Source organism: Calonectris borealis, chromosome 1 (assembly GCF_964195595.1).
Source record: "Calonectris borealis chromosome 1, bCalBor7.hap1.2, whole genome shotgun sequence".
NCBI classification, from domain to species: domain Eukaryota; kingdom Metazoa; phylum Chordata; class Aves; order Procellariiformes; family Procellariidae; genus Calonectris; species Calonectris borealis.
Window position 1 is genome coordinate 66694907 of NC_134312.1, and position 21867 is coordinate 66716773.

General features: G+C 39.8%; 1 protein-coding gene across 3 annotated transcripts in view; it reads right to left on the minus strand.

Moving 5' to 3' along the window:
• Positions 1–9930: 9930 nt before the first annotated feature.
• The window catches only part of FGD4 (FYVE, RhoGEF and PH domain containing 4), a 119973-nt gene continuing 108036 nt past the window's right edge, over positions 9931–21867 (minus strand). For all 3 annotated transcript variants that reach the window (XM_075158422.1, XM_075158430.1, XM_075158429.1), the window contains exons 12-17: positions 20360–20390; positions 20092–20187; positions 19562–19687; positions 12943–13083; positions 11168–11308; positions 9931–10984 (exon numbers count right to left, since the gene is read on the minus strand). In XM_075158422.1, the coding sequence (XP_075014523.1) occupies positions 10727–10984; positions 11168–11308; positions 12943–13083; positions 19562–19687; positions 20092–20187; positions 20360–20390 (793 nt within the window). In that variant the 3' untranslated portion in view covers positions 9931–10726. The remainder of the gene's footprint in view (positions 10985–11167; positions 11309–12942; positions 13084–19561; positions 19688–20091; positions 20188–20359; positions 20391–21867) is intronic.

Consider the following 21867-nt stretch of genomic DNA (forward strand, 5'->3'; position numbering starts at 1 on the left):
ACAGAGGGTAAGAGCCACAGGGGAAACACAGCAGTCAAAGTTCATCAATTGGTAACAAAGCCCGAGCATTCTGGTAAGTGTTTGTAAGACATCAGCGTTTCTGACAAGGCCAATAGAGGTAAAAGCTTTGGCTGGAGATAAAAGTAATCTCCATATCGTCCTGAACTGCTGTACAACAGTGCTCCCCCCTGCACTGGGGCGGTCAGACTTTTTGGAATACCAAACACAACAGTAACAGTTGCTTCAGTGAATGATTCTCACCACTCCAGTGGCAACTGGACAGTTAGGTGTATCCCAGCTGAGCAGTTCATTTCCTCTCCGGTGGAGGTGTGTTACTGAATTTGTCATCAGCCTGGGCATTGATTGGTGATACGAAGTGCAAGTGCATAGTATTAGTCAGTAACCTCTTAACTTCTAAACAACAGATTTCTGTTTTCCTCATGCGTTTTGATGGGCTCAACAACAATCAACATCCGTTACAGGACTTCATTAGTCAAAGGATTGATATTATAAATAATCATAGAATCATAGAATAGTTTGGGTTGGAAGGGACCTTTAAAGGTCATCTAGTCCAAGCCTCCTGCTGCGGGCAGGGACATCTTCAACTAGATCAGGTTGCTGAGAGCCCCGTCCAACCTGACCTTGAATGAGAAGGATGTTATGGGGGACCATGTCAAAGGCCTTACAGAGGTCCAGGTAGACGACATCTGTAGCTCTTCCCTTGTCCACTCATGTAGTCACTCCATCATAGAAGGCCACTGGGTTGGTCAGGCAGAACTTGCCCTTGGTGAAGCCACGCTGGCTGTCTCGAATCACCTCCCTGTCCTCCATGTGCCTTAGCATAGCTTCCAGGAGGATCTGTTCCATGATCTTCCCAGGCATAGAGGTGAGACTGAGTGGCCTAAATAAGCTGTATCTCACTGTCATTATGCAGTCTAGTGTAGAAAATTTGGAAATTTTCACTTAGTATTTCCCCACGCCATTGTAAATGCTTTAATTATAACTTTTTGATAGGCTTTTGCTTCTTTTGTATACCATGTGCTACTGAACACAATCAACAGGTGGTGGTGTGAAACCTAAAGATTTCTTCCCTAGAATTTTTGCCAACTCAAGTCAAGCAATCTCATGAATCATATATTGCCTAACAGAGCTTGAAAAGTTATTTTAAATATGGAAACACCCACAGGGTAAATTTCTCATGGAGTCTGCCAGGTGTATTCTTAAAGCAATGCCAATCAATAACAATAAATTCAAAAGAAAAGATGAAATAATTGCTGCTTGCATAAGGAATGGTTTGAAGTCCAGTTTTAAGGTGAAGACCTTTTACTTTAAAGGACCAAGGTTTTGGGAATAAAGGCAATAACGTCCTGTCTGCTATCAAGAAAGTAACTTTTTACTGGAAAACAAAATGCACGCTTAGTTAGCATTCAGCTAAGGTAATATAACTAGAAAGGAAAAGGAAAAAACCTTACCCCAATCAGGGAAGTAGGAAGCAGCAAACAGCAAACTTGCTGGCATTCAGAGGAATTGAGCTTGTATCTTCTGCTTCTGGATCTAATTTTAAATAGGCTATCTCCTGTGTTCTTTTTAAAATAAAATAGTATGCCAAGAGGAGAATTTTTTATTTTTATAATACATGTTTTCTTGTGCATGCTGCTTTTTATATTATGATTGGCACAATTTTAAGTTTAAATTGGAAATATAACAATCGAGCATATGTGATTTACAACATCATAGCCTGCGTATAAGGCTAATGGATACTTCAAGTGCATCTATCTTAAGCTTTTTAGTTCAGGCCAGGGTTGCAGTTCCCGAGTGGACACCTGATGTTTTACCCGCCATGCTTTGCTTAGCATCACAGAGTTGTCTTGGAGCACATGGATGCGACTCTTTTCACGTGAAACAGAACTGCAGGATGCACTTCAGCCACTGAAGAGCATTCAGTTAATAGGACCAGCTTAGCGCTAGTCTGAAATCGAATTCCAAAATACAACATAGGTAAGGTGGGTCTTTTGTAAATGCTGCATCCCAAAGCCTTGAGCTAAAAGATTTGGATTCCCTTTTGCAAGCCAAGAAACATGCGAGTAAGGCAGAACAGACAAAGCAGGTAGTTCTACATAGCTAGGCAATAGGTCTAAACAAAATTATGGTTGAAATCTTATCTTCTCCCATAACAGGGTCATTCATTTAATTTCACACTGTGGGAAGGCTCCTCCATTTGGTAGCAATCAGAGTCCAAAACCCATTTCCCTGAAGCAGGGACCTTTACCTTGAGTTTGGAAGAATGAGTTTGGCGTACTATGCTAAAACATGCTCAAAAGAGAGCACAGATTTGGTGGTTGAAATTCTTGATGAATTCTTTTGATAGGATCCTGATGGTTGGAGGCTACATGAGTTCTGACTAGTGATAAGAGTAATTAAAAAAATAAACCAAACAAAAAAAACCTACAGAGAGTGTAGCTAACAACTGGAAGACTCATCAGGGTATGTGATAGATTCTTCATAACTTAAGACTTTAAATCAGGGAAAGTAATTGGAAAAATACGCTATAACACAAAGAAATGTATTGGTTTGAAACAGAGAGCAGGTAGCACATCCTGCTTATGACACCAGAGCATTATGGTTTTGAGATTGAAACAGAAACTAGCAACACAGACATGGGGTAGACCTCAAGCAAATAAACTCAGCCAGGTGTGTCCTGATTTACCACCTGAACCAGGTTTGATGAGGTGTTGTGGTTTAACCCCAGCTGGCAACCAAGCACCACACAGCTGCTCACTCACCCTCCCCCCTGGTGGGATGGGGAGAGAATCTGAAGAGTAAAAGTAAGAAAACTCGTGGGTTGAGATAAGAACAGTTTAATAATTGGGAAAAAAAAAAAAAACAACCAATAATAATAATAAATTGTAATGAAAAGCAAAACAACGAGAGAGAAGGAGAAAAAAACAAAACCCAGGAAAAACAAGTGATGCAAGCCAACCGATGCCCAGCCAGTCCCTGAGCAGTGATCCCCCCCCCCCGGCCAACTCCCCCCAGTTTATATACTGAGCATGACATCATATGGTATGGAATATCGCTTTGGCCAGTTTGGGTCAGCTGTCCTGGCTGTGCCCCCTCCCAGCTTCTCGCTGGCAGGGCATGAGAAGCTGCAAAGTCCTTGACTCATGTAAGCACTACTTAGCAACAACTAAAACATCTGTGTGTTACCCACATTATTCTCATCCTAAATCCAAAACACAGCACTGTATCAGCTACTAGGCAGAAAACTACCCTATCCCAGCCAAAACCAGGACACGAGGCTTAATGTTGTCATAGCTGCCTAGTGCACAGAGCCAAGGAGGCAGAGGGTGAGAAGCTCCAAGACAAAAAGGTCACAATTGTAAGGATCCCTCCTCTTGTCATTAGAGACCCCACAGGACCCTCCAGAGCAATTTCTTTTGCGCTTGTTTGCTTTAAGTGTTATGCTTACCCAATGGGCATGCCATTTCTCTCATGTCAGGCAGCTCATACGATGCCAAGGACAGTTCTGTGGTCATGAGGCAGTATTAGTCAGGCTCTTACGGAGAGCCAGAGGAGACGCCGCCTACCACTTACGTGCCAACCCTGTACTTGATGGGCTCCTGGACAATTTGCTGCTGAGTAGAAGTATCGGTGGTTATTAAACCTGCTGATGTAAAGGAATGAAGTAGGAGCTGTGATTATGGATTTCCTGTGGTTTGAATTTTATAATTGTGTTTTCTTATCAAAGCACATTTTAGGGTAAATTCTGTTATTTTTGTCTCCATGTAGAAGGCATTGCATTGTGTTTAATGAGGAAAATAATGGGTTTGGAACAGTTAATCACAGGGGAGAAAAAATAATCAGAAAAATCAGTGGAAAAAATTATGTAAATGGAGAGGGAAGCATTACTTTCTGTGGTTCATCAGTACTTATTTCAAATACTAATTTGTTTACTGTGTTTGCAAAGAGAAGAAAAAGTAGAAACTGAACAAAATTCTTGTACTCAACTCCTTCCAGGCAGGAACTAACAAGTAATACAGTAAATTTTCCTCTCTATATTTTGGGGGAAGTCTTTTCTGCAACAGTGTGCCCACCTGCAGAAGAATACCAAGAATAAATCAGATACAATCAAATCAGGTTTACTGTGTACAGGTGATGGAAATTGGAGGCAACTGCAGATGGTTTTGTCTATTGAAGGATACTTAGAAAAGGAAGTAGCTGCAGCTGAAGCGGCACTTCCATAAACTGAATGTGTGCTTAGCTAGCGGATGAATTTAGAGAATCAAAGTTGCCTGTGCTTAGGGTCATGATCCAGCTAATTACCTGATCATTTTTGATTCACAGCACCACTTTAATTCAGTGCACAAGAGATTACACTGAGCAGCAGCTCAATGTTTTGTCCTTCTGTTCAGAGCAGTGCTTAAGTAACAGTAAGACAGACGTGGGGCTACACTGAACACGCTCCTTTCTTTCTGCACTTTTCTATGGGGGTGGCAGTGTAGAAGCCCATAAAGTACTCTCATAATGTCCTGGTCACATGAGAGAACATTATTGTTCCCATTATAGAAATACGGATCTAAACTGTGAAGGATTGCATCTTTTCCCAATCTAAGATGTCATAGCATTATATACAGCCCTTTACGTATTCAGAATATATCTTCCACCAACTTAGCGGTACTTGTGAGTAGCCAGCACTTCAGCAACAGATCGGTCCTTACAGTTACTTGCACAATTGGAAATGCGTTTAAAGATTTCATCAGCAGAAAAAGTAAACATAGGCGGACCAAAAAAAAGTCAACCAGCAATGCTTGTTTAATGATGCTTTTATTTTACAGGATACAAATTTCTTTTCTTTTTAAGTACTCAACAGGAATTAAAGTGCTTAATTTTTTACAATTCTCCACCCACCTTATGACCAAATATACATATATTACACAAAATATATACAATATCTGCAAATTTTTTACATTCATGTATTTCTTGACCATAAAAATGACCACTTACATTTGCACAACTTACAACGGCATTTATATTTCACCTTTTTAATATTCTTCACTTTATTGCAAAACCAGAACAAATTTACACCTCTTTCAAATATTAATTTTTTTTTTAAAAGTGTTTTCTTAATTAAAACCAGAAATGTTTCCATAATGAAGGGGAATTACAGTGTGTAGCCTATAATTCTGATGTCAAACATTATAGCTGATCCAGCTCCACTAAAATTAATGTATTAATCTGCCTTGAAGGCTGCAGAATAGAGAACATGCTAATAGAAAAAAACAATACTTCTATTGCAAACTGTTCCCTATATGCAACAAATTTGGCTTCTTTCTTAAAAATACTAGGGCACAAAGATGCAAAAATGCTTTGACAAAGTTCCCCCCTTTTCTGAATGTTTTCACCATATACAGTCAATGACTCTACAAGGATGAACTATAAACTGAAGAAGGTTGGTTATGCAGTGGCTGAAAACGTTTTATTCAAAGAAATCTGCTCGAAGATTTTAGTAGAGAAAAACCACATTCTACATTCACTTGTGCTAGGAAGAGGAAGGAGTGAAAGCAAAATGCCATAGTTGAGTCTGGGAAGAAATTTAATTACGAGGTTTTAAAGGAAGCAGACTGAATGCCTTACTGAATTTAGCGTGTTTTGGTTTTGTTTTTGTTTTTTAAATTAGGCTGAAATAGTAAACATGCCACAAAAGTAGATCTACTACTGTCAATTTTTTCTTCTGAAAAGCATACTCAACACAGTCAATATACATTATATTTTGAATGCAGCACAGTGTATTTTTTGATTGTAAAATACTGCTTGAAAACAGGTCATCTGAATAATAGTCTCAAATATATAAATACACATATATACATATACACACACATACATATGCATATGTGTATATATACACACATATACAATCATTAATTACTGTTACGTTCTGTTAAAGGAAGAGGATTTAGGAAACAATCTGACTAGCAGATTAAAACTCCTATCCAAGGAACATATTTCACTACGGTCCCATGGGTCTGAACCAGCTAGGTAAATTCCTCATACCAATAGGGCCCCAGACTAGGGGAAAAAAATCCAACATAACTCCATATAGTTCATTTCAGATTTCAAGTAACAGATTTCAACCACAGACTAAGAATGATGCCCATTTCACCACTGGATTTATCTTAAGGATAGTCAATTCTGCCACAAAATTTTTCTCTTCAATCATTTATTTTTGGATTATGTATTTCCAGCTGTTTACATTCACCCCTACATCAATTATCTCCAGCTGAAACCCATCTGAAGTTCAGCTGAGCGCTGTGATTCCAGATGAGACATAGTAAGTCAGCAGCTCTCAAACTGGTGAAATCTTGATTTTTCCACAAGTGTCTTTATATAATGTAAGGCAGATGCTACATGAATTTAAATCGCTGAAGGTATAAGAGCTCCAGCAGGTCTATGCTAGTTTACACCAGCTATAGATCTCTAAATAGATTTATGGAGAAAGCTCCTTTTTTATTGCTTAGAATTATTTCTACATGGAATGTTTATTTCTTTCCTGAAAGCCTTTCCTTCAGTATGAGGAACCACTACATGCTGTTCATTTTATTTAATCTTGTCTTGAAATGAAAAGCTGACCAGTTTTTATACTAGCTATGTGGTCGGATGTAGGTTTAAAAGAAACCAACAAAACAACAAAACCCAAAGACCCTGTCAAGTGTTTCCACATCTTGCCCACTTATTTTTATACATACATTTTTTTTTTTTCCTCCTGACTCCACTTGGAACTTTTTAGAGCATACTTCTATAACCTCATCTAAAATTTACTCAGGTGGTAGTGTATTTATTCTACATTTAATCAGTGCCCTGGTTTCATTCATAATTTAAAAATATGAAGAATAAAAATCCTCTTTTTTATTAAAGAGATTTAGAATCTTTGAGATTTATAAAGCACTTTGAGATGGTTTTGCATAAAAAGGTGCCACTATATATTACATGCAATTAAAGTGGTTTAATAGTCCAAATAGAAGAGAATGCTTTCTATTCTCAGTATCTATTTTGCACAGGAAAATTAAATACATTTTGGAAAAACAAAACTACTCAGTGTAAAGGGACTTGAAAGTACTAGATGCTATAGATTTTACAGCAGCTCTTCAACCAAGCAGGAGTACCTGATACCAGAAAACAATTTTTAGAGGATCTGGAAGAATGCTGTAGACATGCAGATGTCACGATATGCTATTTTTCCATGATAGGGGGAAAAATATAGTCATTTTGAAAAATATATTAATATGTCCCAAATAAATGTCATGATAAAATTAAGCCATTGTTCTAGTTGAACACAGATAAAAATGCACAAAATAACTTTTGATCTGCTTTAGATTGCACAGGAGATTGATCACTTTGAAAGTGAGAAACAAACGTTTCTTGAAGACAAGAATCGCAAAACTTAAATAATTCAGCAAAGCCATTCACATACATTCATGTATTATGAATGAATGCTCAGTTATAGTTTATTCCTTACACACACAGCTTTATGCTAATACATTTAATGCTTGCTTCCCCTCCCAAAAATTCAACAGCTGAAATGGGAACAGCCTATACCTTGTTAGAATGATGGTTTTAACTTGACTGCTTCGGTCATGTTAAGCCGCAGCAGTTACTACTTTGAATTTGTTCCTCTGTGTTCATAATTTACAATTTAAAGTTAAAGAAAAAGTTTTGGATGCTGTAAGGGGCCTTGTCTGTGGAGAATGGAGTAAAACAGTTAGCGTGGTTAAATCTAGAAGCAACTTCTCCATCTTCTGATCTCCTTTAGTATTGGTGGTACATACTTTTCCTACAAAATACATACAGAACCATACATTTGAGTGCCAAGACATTCTGACTCAGAAGAGAACAATTCCAACCCAGCAACTGGTTATGAGAACATGAAATAGGTTTCACTAGGGTAAATAAAATATCCCCTGCTGTATAAACTTTAATGGCTGAGAGCAAACATGAGGCTAACATCCAAATAAATAACTCCCAATGCTATTTTCATTTCAAATCGTTTATGCCCAAATGCAGGGCTTTGTCTGGGAGAGGCTGAAATCATTCAAGCAGCGTCAGATACTCAATACCACTATAACAATAAAGCAGCCCAGAAATTGCTGTTCTAATAATTTCCCTAATCATTTAGCTGGAATAGGTCTTCCTACTTGGCTCAGAATTAAGTTTGCAGGAGCTTAGAAAACAGAAAGTACTACATGATTATAGTCATACCATCATATTATTTTCAGAATAGCTCAGTCCGTCTTATCTGGGGACTCCTTTAAGGCAACTTCTCCCCTTACACTCAACAACTTGAACATGGGAAACAATGTTTTTATACATTAGGATGTGGCAAGACGACCCTCCAGATCCCACAATTGCACTTAAGACTCTTTTAGAAGATACCCACTTTCAGGAGATGACCATGAAAGCAAGCTAGCCACGGAGAGTTCTGCTTGCTTACCTGAATGCTCCCCCATCCCTCGTCAAAGTATACACAAGACAACATGTACTAGCTAGGGAGACCCAGGCTAAGATTTGATGGTACTCACCAAGGTGAATCAAAACGGGCTTGAGCTGCCCATAAATAAAGATAAATACAGCTGACAGTAGAAATAACTTAAAATCTCTTAAAGAATTACAGAAGAGCTTGCACATCAGATAAAAGTAATACTAGGGTTACAGGCAGAATAATTTGGATGCGTGGAGCACCCAAGGAAGAATTCAGAACTGACATGCACAAAGTCAGTTGTAGAGTTAGTACTCTACAATGCCATGTCCTGATAATTACTAACACTAGTGTAAAGCTTTGAAGTCTAAAGGCCATGGTAGATTTTGGATTTGTGCAGGTGAGAGCAAAATCCAGCCCACCAACTTAAGTTGCATGACATTCTTCTTACCAAAGAATGACAGACACTGTGTACTCACATACGCATGACACTAAAAACAGAGGTTACTTTAACAATCCTTTGTTAAATGCTAAATAAGTTTTTTTTTTCTGCTATAGTGTCACAAAAAGAGTAAAGTGGGAGTGGGAGTTCAACGAGTACTTTGTCTGGAAATCTCATTATAAAAAAGTGACAATTTAAATCTGCCCTCATGTTACTAACAAAACTGGACTTGAACCTGAGCTCTTCAACTCGACTTAAAATACAGATTGCAGTTATATTGAGAAGTAAGACTCCTGAATGTTCTTGTAACAAGTTGATTGTAGAAGTTACACATTTTCCTTCCTTTGAGGGGTCAGAAAAGGAAAGATGGCAATGATTTTAAATTGTCTACTTGATAGCAAATCACTACCTGTGAATTTGTCATATTTCATCCAGGGATGTTACAGTAAAAATTTTAGGGAGGTCATTTGCCTCTATGTATAAAAACCCTAATAGGAATGGAAGTTCATAAGGGACTGAACGCTGTAGAGCCCACAAGTCCTTATTCCCATAAGCAGAATGCAAATAATGTCAGTTAATGCAACTTGAGATCGCAAGCTCAGACCTCATGATTCAGTGTCATGATTCGTATAAAGCAGGCGCCACTTTACAACAATAATCCTCAAAGATTGTTGTCATAAATAAGTATTACAGTATCTAATCTTCTGCAAAAATGAAAAGATTTAAGTTCAAAATGCTCTTTTGTTCCAATAACCATAATAGCAAAAATACACATTTCCAGAAGGTCACTAGAATCTGTTCCTTTTCCCAAACCACATACTGCATTTTAGTAATGAACTACTGCACTCTTAAAAGATAACAGTGATAGGACACTGAAGAAAAGCGACTACTCTTAAACACAACTGGAACTTACTTGTCCATTGCATGCCACTTACATTACTGCTATTTTTTTAATGCATAAAAATATCAAGATCATTAAGTGTCAGCTATTAAAACAAATCACTGAACAGTATTTGTTAATTTAGGACTGTGTTTAATTTCAAATAGAAAACATGCTTTTTAAATAAATTACTCACTAATAGGAACGCAGTATCGTGAAATCAAAGCAAAAATCAAGTATTGTACATTTTTAATACTGTACATATATTATATATTGTTTTCTCATATTTTAGGTATTCATTTCTAGATTGAAAATCATTAGATTGTTTCCTTGATAAACTGAAACTTTAAAAGGCAATATACCTGTGAAAGCAATTTTCATTAATTAAAAAGAGACAAGTGAATACAACATATGTACAGGTCTGTGGAATTCAATCTATGAACTACATACATTAAACCAAACTGTCCCTGCATATTTAACTACAGATCTATTTTGGCAATGTGGAGGTATATCTTTTGTCCTGTTGCAAGTCCTAACATGTAAATAGGAAGCTTCAGTATTTGCATTCTTAATGAAAGTAGCAAATGTTAACCAAAGAGCAACTGGATTTTCAAAAAAATTTGCATCATGACAAACAAGTAGTACAGTAAAGTTAGTTAAGTATTTTAATAGCATTCACATTTTTTAAAAAAGTCTCTGAAATGGATCTGTACATCACTTTTATTGACAGAACATAAATATAAGAAAAAGATCCCTAAAAAGACCAGAATTTTTCCCAAACATAAAGTGCTAAGATGTGTACGGTAGTAAGAAGTTTCTTTTTTTTTCTTTCTTTTTTTTTTTTTTTTTCCTTGATTGAGCAAAGAAAGGTTAACACAAAGGTTAACCACAAATTCAATTGAAATCTTTTAAAAATACCATGTGTTCTTGGGCTTCAGCATTCAGATTGTTTGGAAGATTCAGGTTGCTCTTCTAAATTCACTAGCAGTTCATTTTGACATTCTGGTGTCTCACCTTTGACAGCTAAATGGATAACTTTTAGCCATTTCTGTTTTAGATCCTCATTGTCCGCAGCAAAGCTGTGCACAGACTTAGACTGGGTCAGTTTGAAGCTGTGAGGGAGGTCAGCACTTCTTGGAGTGTCATCTACTGTATAGCCCAGAAGTGGAATTGTAGCCAGAGCTTTAACATCCTAAGAAGGAGGAAAAGTTCTTGATTAAGAACAGCCAACTAAGCTGTCCGCTACCTTTCGTTTACTACAGAGGTTAGGAAAAAACACTTGGGTCTTTCCTCCATTCCCAAGCTATTTGACTTCTCTTCCTCAGATGTCAGTGACAATAATGACTAAAATCTTTTCCATTTTCTCTGTACATACCTGTGGAGCACCATACATGTACAGCACAAGAGCTTCCTGCTTAGGTATAACACACCATGCTTTCTGCCAGGGCTTTGATTTTTCCATGTACTGAAGAAAGCTACATATGACACTATTTCCAGAGACTTCTGCCGATTCAATCTAGGAGATAGTATAAAGCATAAAAAGGAAAATAAACTTTCCTTAAATAAAGACTAAAAACATACAAAACAGAAAAGCAAAAATTCATCACCATTCATATCAAATCTTGGACAGCATCTGCAAAAGAGCTTGAGCAAATACCCAAGATCATGAAGGACTGGATTTATGAATATTTAAATATTGAGAATATTTCTATATTACATATATACATTCACAACGTGTACTCCCTTAACATGTGTAATCTGTTCCTTCTTTCATCAGTAATTTTGGATTATACACTTCTAGATCACTCTAAATTTCATTTTGCCACAGCTAGCCTTTCTCCGTATCTTAGTATCTTCAACAATGTCCAATTTCTAAAATAACATCGTGTTAGGCATTCAAGTGCTACTAACTATCCAATATGACAGTTACTCTATTTTGGCAGTCAAAATATTATGACAAGATCAGATGCAAACACATTTCTAAGAACAACATAAGAATGCAAGCACTAATCCTAGAGAAAAGATTAGGTGAATTGCTTAAAATCTGAAGACAAAGTGACATGCTACTCGGGTTAAATAGTGATGCTGAGAAGAACAGAAAGAACACAAAATTATTATGTGTTAAAATTTCCTTGCATCAATTTTTTTCCTCTCCCAGTAGCGATGCTGTCTGGATGCTGCAACACGGTACCAACCCCTCCGTTGTCAAGAGATCCAGCATGCAGACAGAAATTTCTAAGAGACTCTATAGCTCCTTCAGCTACCTTAGAAAAGCCACCCTGCCAAGAAACAGCAGTCTCTTGACTATAAAGTAAGCTAGTGGAGTTCTGTGCTCCTTACTCTTTCTCATTTAAGGGAGTGTCATCAAGTGCAGTCAAGCCAACGTGGATTACAAACTGTATCTTATTTTTCCCTTCTTTTTCTGTTAGTATTTAACTCCAGGGTCAATCCTTCTCTACTACACCCCAAGATAAATATATGTCCTGACAAAGTTAGGATGATATTTCTCTAATGTATGTCAGGCGTTTTAAAAGGGCCTGTAAAGGGGGATGTAAGAAATGTGAAGGTTAATTGCAATTGTAAGATGCCTATTTCCCGCCCTGATCGTAAGAGAAACATGGGTCTTTATTGTCTGATCGAGACCTTGAATTTATAGATGTCAAAAGCTGAGAGCAACTTGATGACTTAAAGGTACATTGTATACACTGATCGAAACAGTATCTTACTACTTAGACACTGAATAGCAAAATTCTCCCCCATACCCCCCTCCTCCATCCCCAGTTCTTTCAGTTTGGGCGTGTGTTTTCAAGAATCATTGTAGTAGCAGTGGGTTTTGTTGCTACGACAGCTTAAGTGCAGAAGAAGAAAACTGAAGATTTATAAGGAAAGGTAATGTTTTATCACATTAGGTGATGTACCTGGAAAGAAGCAAACAAGCTAAGGTTCGTAATTCCCCCTTTGAAAAAAGTTGTAAGAAACAAAGTAGCATTGTAAAAGATGAATGGTGAAAACCAAAACCTATTGGATGGGATGAATTTGGTCCATATACTTTTTATGTTTCAAACAGAAGAGAGCCCTGCAAGAATGCTACCGTTTTTCACCTACTGATAGTTTGCGACTATGCACATACACTATTTTTAAATTACATACCTCCAAGATGCCTTTCTTCTTCTTTTCTTCACTGTCTGTACAACCAATTATAACATGATAGCAGTCCTTACAGACTTTGTTCAATTTATTGCCATCATATTCAAGATGTGCCTTATAATCAGAACATTTCCAGCAAACCACCTTAGAAACAAAAAAGATAAGAAAACATACAAAGCTTAAGTATTTATAAAACTTTATGGAAACAGAATTTAATTTACAATTAATATTATTACATCTAATTAGTAATATTTTGTTTAGTTATACAGAACAAGAAAGATAATTGCTTTATGATACTATTATGTCAAGTGCAACTTAATTGAAAATAAAAATTTTTTCCAAATTTATGCCACTGCTTCTTAACTAGAAGTGCTTTTTACTATTTGCCTGGTGGGAACTTTGTACTTTGTATAAGATCACATTAGGCTTTCAATTATATCTGCAGGTTAAAGTTAGGAATAGAATCAGAATATAGCACAAACCATGCTGCAGGAAAAAAATCCTCCAGTTTCTTTAGATGCCAACCTGAAAAGGTACACATACCATTTTGTTTTCTACATAACCTCAGAAATCTACAACTGAGATGCACTTTTAATGATTAAAAAATTAATAAAATCAGAAAAGGTTAATTTTTTAACCTAAGAAAAATTAAATTTACAGTTTCAGAATCTGTCCACAGAATACATAAGCCAATGTCACACTGTCTTTTGTCTTTTCACAAAATGTATAGAGAAAACTGAAATGCAAGAAGAGCTGAGAGAAGTTCTTTCATTAGAAATATTTTTCCACAGAAATGTTCTTTCAGGGGAAAGAGATGCCCTGCATAAAAAGTGTGAGTGCAGTTATTTCAAGAAAGAAAGGTAGACAAATGGACTTGAACCACTCAAACATCTGAACAAAATTTTATTGTGGGCCAGGGCTCTGCAGTACTACTCTAGATCATTACCTTCAACTAGTATCTCTAGAGAATACTAGTTAAGTAGTCCCAATTAGTCACTGCTGTAAAGACACTATCTCTGACCCAAATTAATTCCCATGAAAAAATATTTTAAAATTAAAGTGGAAGGAGAACTACAACAGAGGGAAGTAGTTAGGAGTCTAAACAAAAGGAAGAATAAAAAGGAAGGGTGTGATCTTAAGATTAATGGAGGAGTTTTAAGACAGAATGATCTGGGGGGGGGGGGGGGGAAAAGATGACAACTGCATAACCAATAATTCAGAGCTGCTGAAAAAGTCTCTAGTGTCCTGCAAAGCACAAAAGCAGCGTTGTGAATGCAGTAAGCCTTCATACCACATCAAAATATTAGAAAGAAATCATACAAGATAACCTGTAAAACAAAAATTAAACCTGGGCTGGCTTGCACTACCACCTGCTGGAGAAAGGCATAGCTGCCTGACGGCAAGGAAAGAAAGCACAGTATGTTTGCTCTTTTATTAATTTCTGAAAACCCTCAAGTCATACCACTGTCTCATAGTCACTTTAAAGTGGCATACGTTACCATAGCATCATACATGGAAAGCAGCAGTCATACCCTCTCCCCTTCCTAACCTTCTCTCTTCCCCCGATGCTTCACGCATATTCACGCAGTTACACACACACAGCTGGGAACAGCACCAAGTTAACCCATTGAAAAAGTTTTAACGGCACGTCTTTGTGGTCTTCTTGCGAAGAGGAGAGAGAAGGTAGCAGAATGGGAAGAGGAGGCAGCCAGCGGTGCCAGGGATAAAGCTGGCTTATGACAGTTTAACGTGGTCTTGAATCTTCGTGGTCTTGAAACCTGAGATCAGTGGAGGCCACTCAGGAGTAACAGTATAGTATGTCCACGGGCTTGGGACATTTTACACAAACGTGCACCTTCCTCTGCTGTAAATTACTTCCAGATTTACCACGACAACTAAAGCAGACAGAGGATCCTTGTGGTATGCTATACACAGCTGCTGCTTTCAGCCACAAGCACAGCAACAAACTCCGCAGCATAACAAGCAGCTACCAGAAATAGGTGCAACTCAAAGAGGATATGTCTTATTCTCCACCTGTACGGACCAGTATCTCAGCCATTAGGAGTCAGCGTTTTTCTCCTCAAGAGAGAGGATATAGAAAGTACACACCACGGGGCACCCTGTGGTTTTACCTGCGTGACCACGGAGAGGACATGAGGCAGTGGGATGGAAAACCTACCTTCGTCCTAGAGGCACGTGTACGTGAGTTGTAAGGAAAAACAATCACACAAGGGGGTTCTCCCAGGAAAAATGCTGCTCCAGTTGTCAGGAAAACCCTGTCTCACGACGGTCCAGTTTCCAGTGAACAGTTCCCCAGACAGAGTAGAAGGGCTGATCTTACTTTGGATTGTAATTGCAATGAAGAAATTCTTGACTCACGTTTGCAAGAAGTGAGAGATGGATACTATGACCAGAACTAGAGGGGCCCTGCCTCCAGCCAGGTGGAGGAAAGGGACAACCGGGTTTACTGGACTGTGTGGATTCGATGGCCTGGCACATCAGACCCACAGGAGTATAAGGCTCTCGTAGACACCGGTGCACAGTGTACCCTGATGCCATCGAACCATAAAGGGGCAGAACCCATTTGTATTTCTGGAGTGACAGGGGGATCCCAAGAGTTAACTGTATTGGAGGCCGAAGTGAGCCTGACCGGGAATGAGTGGCAGAAGCACCCCATTGTGACTGGCCCAGAGGCTCCGTGCATCCTTGGCATAGACTACCTCAGGAGAGGGTATTTCAAGGACCCAAAAGGGTACCGGTGGGCTTTTGGTATAGCTGCCCTGGAGACGGAGGAAATTAAACAGCTGTCCACCTTGCCCGGTCTCTCACAGGATCCTTCTGTTGTGGGGTTGCTGAGGGTTGAAGAACAACAGGTACCAATCGCTACCACAACAGTGCACCGGCGGCAATACCGCACCAACCGAGACTCTCTGATCCCCATCCATGAGCTGATTCGTCGACTGGAGAGCCAAGGAGTGATCAGCAAGACTCGCTCACCCTTCAACAGTCCCATATGGCCAGTGCGAAAGTCCAATGGAGAGTGGAGGCTAACAGTAGACTACCGTGGCCTGAACGAAGTCACGCCGCCACTGAGTGCTGCCATGCCGGACATGCTAGAACTTCAATACGAACTGGAGTCAAAGGCAGCCAAGTGGTACGCCACGATTGACATTGCTAATGCCTTCTTCTCCATCCCTTTGGCGGCAGAGTGCAGGCCACAGTTTGCTTTCACTTGGAGGGGCGTCCAGTACACCTGGAACCGACTGCCCCAAGGCTGGAAACACAGCCCTACCATTTGCCATGGACTGATCCACACTGCACTGGAACAGGGTGAGGCTCCAGAACACCTGCAGTACATTGACAACATCATCGTATGGGGCAACACCGCAGAAGAAGTTTTTGAGAAAGGGAAGAAAATAATTCAAATCCTTCTGAAATCTGGTTTTGCCATAAAACAAAGCAAGGTCAAGGGACCTGCACAGGAGATCCAGTTTTTAGGAATCAAATGGCAAGATGGACGTCGTCAGATCCCAACGGATGTGATCAATAAAATAACAGCCATGTCTCCACCAACTAGGAAAAAGGAAACGCAAGCTTTCTTAGGCGTTGTGGGTTTTTGGAGAATGCATATTCCAAATTACAGTCAGATCGTAAGCCCTCTCTATCAAGTGACCAGGAAGAAGAACGACTTCAAATGGGGCCCTGAGCAACAACAAGCCTTTGAACAAATTAAACAGGAGATAGTTCATGCAGTAGCCCTTGGGCCAGTCCGGGCAGGACAAGATGTGAAGAATGTGCTCTACACCGCAGCCGGGGAGAATGGCCCTACCTGGAGCCTCTGGCAGAAAGCACCAGGGGAGACTCGAGGTCGACCCTTAGGGTTCTGGAGTCGGGGATACAGAGGATCCGAGGCCCGCTACACTCCAACTGAGAAGGAGATATTGGCAGCATATGAAGGAGTTCAAGCTGCTTCGGAAGTGGTTGGTACTGAAGCACAGCTCCTCCTGGCACCCCGACTGCCGGTGCTGGGCTGGATGTTCAAAGGGAGGGTCCCCTCTACACATCATGCAACCGATGCTACGTGGAGTAAGTGGGTCGCACTGATCACACAACGGGCCCAAATAGGAAACCCCAGTCGCCCAGGAATCTTGGAGGTGATCACGAACTGGCCAGAAGGCAAAGATTTTGACATATCCACAGAGGAGGAGGTGATACGTGCTGAAGAAGCCCCACTGTATAATAAACTACCAGAAAACGAGAAGCAATATGCCCTGTTCACTGATGGGTCCTGTCGCCTTGTGGGAAAACATCGGAGGTGGAAAGCTGCTGTATGGAGTCCTATACGCCAAGTTGCAGAAACTGCTGAAGGAGAAGGTGAATCGAGCCAGTTTGCAGAGGTGAAAGCCATCCAGCTGGCCTTGGACATTGCTGAACGAGAAAAATGGCCAGTACTCTATCTCTATACTGACTCATGGATGGTGGCAAATGCCCTGTGGGGGTGGTTGCAGCAGTGGAAGCAGAACAACTGGCAGCGCAGAGGTAAACCCATCTGGGCTGCCGCGTTGTGGCAAGATATTGCTGCCCGGGTAGAGAACCTGACTGTAAAAGTACGTCACGTAGATGCTCACGTACCCAAGAGTCGGGCTACTGAGGAACATCAAAATAACGAGCAGGTGGACCAGGCTGCTAAGATTGAAGTGGCTCAGGTGGATTTGGACTGGCAACATAAGGGTGAACTATTTATAGCTCGGTGGGCCCATGACACTTCAGGCCACCAAGTGAGAGATGCAACATATAGATGGGCTCGTGATCGAGGGGTGGACTTAACCATGGACACTATTGCACAGGTTATCCACGAATGTGAAAGGAGCGCTGCAATCAAACAAGCCAAGCGAGTAAAGCCTCTTTGGTATGGGGGACGATGGTTGAAATATAAATATGGGGAGGCCTGGCAGATTGATTATATCACGCTCCCACAAACCCGGCACGGTAAGCGTTATGTGCTCACCATGGTGGAAGCAACCACCGGATGGCTGGAAACATATCCTGTGCCCCATGCCACTGCCCGGAACACCATCCTGGGCCTTGAAAAGCAAGTCCTGTGGCGACATGGCACCCCAGAAAGAATTGAGTCAGACAACGGGACTCACTTCCGAAACGCCCTCATAGACACCTGGGCCAAAGAGCATGGCATTGAGTGGGTCTATCACATCCCCTACCATGCACCAGCCTCCGGGAAAATTGAACGATACAATGGACTGCTAAAAACTACGCTGAGAGCAATGGGTGGTGGGACATTCAAACATTGGGACACACATTTAGCAAAGGCCACCTGGTTAGTCAATACCAGGGGATCTGCCAATTGAGCTGGCCCTGCCCAATCAAGACTCTTACGTACTGTAGATGGAGATAAAGTCCCTGTCGTGCATATGAGAAATATGCTGGGGAAGACAGTCTGGGTTACTCCTGCCTCTGGCAAGGGAAAACCCATCCGTGGGATTGCTTTTGCTCAAGGACCTGGGTACACTTGGTGGGTGATGCGAAAGGATGGGGAGGTCCGGTGTGTACCTCAAGGGGATTTGATTTTGGGTGAAAATAGCCAATGAACTGAATTTTGATGTCAACTGTTACATGATATTGTATGTCATTATTTCTATGATATAGCAGTGGTATAGCAGTGAAAATCACCCAGATTAGTGAAGAATGAACTAACTCCAATGAAACCGAGCGAAGTGCGACGATGATAGAACTGGACGAGCGCAGCAGTACCGAAATGAGAACTGGCTTCAGGATGCAACGGCCCAGCACCGCACACCATCTCTTCGGCCCTGGAAGACTGTTATAACAGATGGAGCCCAAAGTCATGGACTAAATGAACTCAGTGGACATTTTAGAGGGATAGTCCATAGACCGAGGGAATGATATCTGTGCGTGCATATATATATATGTGTGTATATATAAAGAAAGATAATGGTGGTTAATTGAAATGTATTAAAAAAGATGTGAGACCTAAGCACGACGTAAATGGTATGGAATAAGGGGTGGATACTGTCCTGGTTTCGGCTGGGATAGGGTTAAATTTCTTCCTAGTGCTGTGTTTTGGATTTAGTATGAGAAGAATGTTGATAACACACTGATGTTTTCAGTTGTTGCTAAGTGCCCTCCTAGTCCAAGGACAGCTCCCGTGCCTACTGACTGAGCTAGGTACACGAGATGGGAGGGAACATAATCAGGACAGCCAGCCCAGCTGGCTAATGGGGTATTCCATACCATGTGACGTCATGCTCAGTATATGAAGGGTAGGCGTGATCCAGGAAGTACCGATCGCTACTTGGTTATCGGTCAGCGCGGGTGGTGAGCAATTGCATTGTGCATCACTCATTTTGTATATTTTATCATTATCATTATTATTTTCCCTTTTTTTTCCTGTTCTATTAAACTGTCTTTATCTCAACCCACGAGTTTTTCTCACTCTTACCCTTCCGATTCTCTCCCCGTCCCACTGGGGGTGGGGGGAGTGAGTGAGTGGCTGCGTGGTATTTGGCTGCCTGCCAGGTTAAACCACGACAGTCCTGTTCCCAAGCTTGCTCACCAGCTACAGCAGCGAGGGTTTTGCACTTACGTGTCCACATGCTCGGCAGTGGTGCCTTCTCCTTGTCAGTGCATTAAAGGGCTCCTTGCATTTCATGCACATGGTTACTTCGTTGTCTCGTATCCACCTCGGTGCTCTCTTCCCAAGCTCAGCATTCTGAAGGGGGGCAGGGGGAGGATGGGAGGGTAAAAAAAAGCCAGTATAAAAAGTTGCACAGTACTTTAAATAGAGGAAATAATTATTCTCTTCCTCTGGAAAGGAAATGGCAAAACACAGCTCAAGATGCATTTTGAAATCTATACAAGAAATAACAAAGAACCCAGTCAAAAATCATTATGCATCACTGAAAGGGTAATCTGTTATGCATTTCAAGAAAAAAAGAGGCTTGTTTATAAGATTTGGCATTATGAAGAAAAACAATTACCAACAAGATGACTACTTTGTAATTCCTCTGCTATAAGAATGATGAGCTTGAAAACAAAGTTTCTGCCAAACTTTTTCCCGTTATTGAAGAACAAAATGGGTACTAAGAAGGTTACAAAGGAATAACAGCAACTTACAGAAACCTCAACAGGCATGTCTTCATATTCTTTAGCAATAGCATTTCTGAAAGTTTCATTCCTCTGCTGAAAAGCTTCTATAGTATTCTGAAGCGCCTACGGAAACAATGGAGAAATTCCTCAAACATATTACACTTAAAATGGACTCTCTGCTTTCTGACCATTATTGATTAGCAGAGGGAAGCTACAGCCAGAAAATATGAATATTACTTTTTTGATTGCTTCAGTGAAAAAGCATTTAGAAAATAAAGAATGTAGATGAACTTACCTTTATCCATTCTTCCTTATCTTGTTCAGAACTAAAAGAAATATTTGACACGTTAGTCCAAAACTAGTTTAGAAAACATTATCTCACTACCAACAACTTCTTGCAAAAGCTAAGCTTCTGAAATATTTCTCATGAATTTAACTTAAAACAACAGTAATTGTTAACTGTCCAACTTAAAAAAAAAAAAAATCAAACCAAAAAAACCCCCAGAAAACACAAGCATGACTTCAGGCTTCACAAGTTTGCAACCACTAAGCAGTGAATTCAAGTTGAAAAATAAATGTAAATGCATTTAAAAGTAGTAATAGTATTTGCATTGTTAGACTTCTTTTTTTTGAGAACAGGGTAGAGAGGAAAATAAGACAATGTAAAATTCAGGTGTAGGTTGGTTTTTTCTCCTCTCGTTTCATGCAGTACTAAGTTCACATGCTAACACACATTTCTCCTGTCTATCTCTTAAATCTTCCTCCCTCCTCAACAAAAGTAATTTCCTTAACACTTTTTATTGTTGTTGTTGTTTAAACTTGTGTGTATTGGCAAAAAGAGTATCCAATTAAAACAAAAGGAAAACTCTGCTTTAATATTATAAACCAAGCAGCAGCAATTTCCCTTCTATGCATTAGGGCAGATACAGATGCCTTAAGAGTAAGTACAGATGAGACACACAGACGAGATACACAGACAAGACAGAGATGAGAGAGGAAGCATATTCAACTCTGATCTTGTATGACAGCTTTGTCTTTAAAATGTATCAGCAGGACTTTGACATTCAAATCTTTGGAAAAACACCTTATATCACAAGTACTATTAGAAACTACTGGCCAGCGTTGGTAACGAATGCAGTTTATCTGCAACCTTTAAGTCAGAAAGATGAGAATTAGCACGACAGTATATCTGGCTCTTCAAAAGTGGCTTCCTCCTTGGATCATGATGTGGAAAAAAAAACTTCTGTAGCCATGCAATATCAGCCATGTAAAATTTTATTTTTCTATAGATAGCTATGAAGGATGTGAAACAGCGCTTTTACATCATCTCCATAAAAATGGCTCCTCACATGTTGTTTTGCAGTATTAGTACAACTTTTAAGCAAGCAGAATCCTAAACAAGCGTTTCCCCTTCCCACCTACCATCTGCCTATGAGGCAGAAGAAACCTGTCTAAACAGCCAAAATAATTCTCCCTACCTGCTTACATTAAAAAACAAAAGCTGAGCTATTAAATACCAGATCAGCAACGTCTCAAAGAAATAATCTACCAGCTGTTTAAAACCAGTGATTGACAATGTACTCAAACAGTATTCTGAAAAATAAATAGAAGCCTACTAGTAAAGAAAACCCTAAGGGTAAACTAAACATTACAACACTGTTAATACAAGCTCACAAATCAAGAACATTAAGGTATAAGGTACATAAAATACTCATACATTAATCGAGATTATTCTAATATCATTGAGTAAGATCTCATTTGGTACTTACTCCTTCACAATTTTGTACAGACAATGCATTCTAA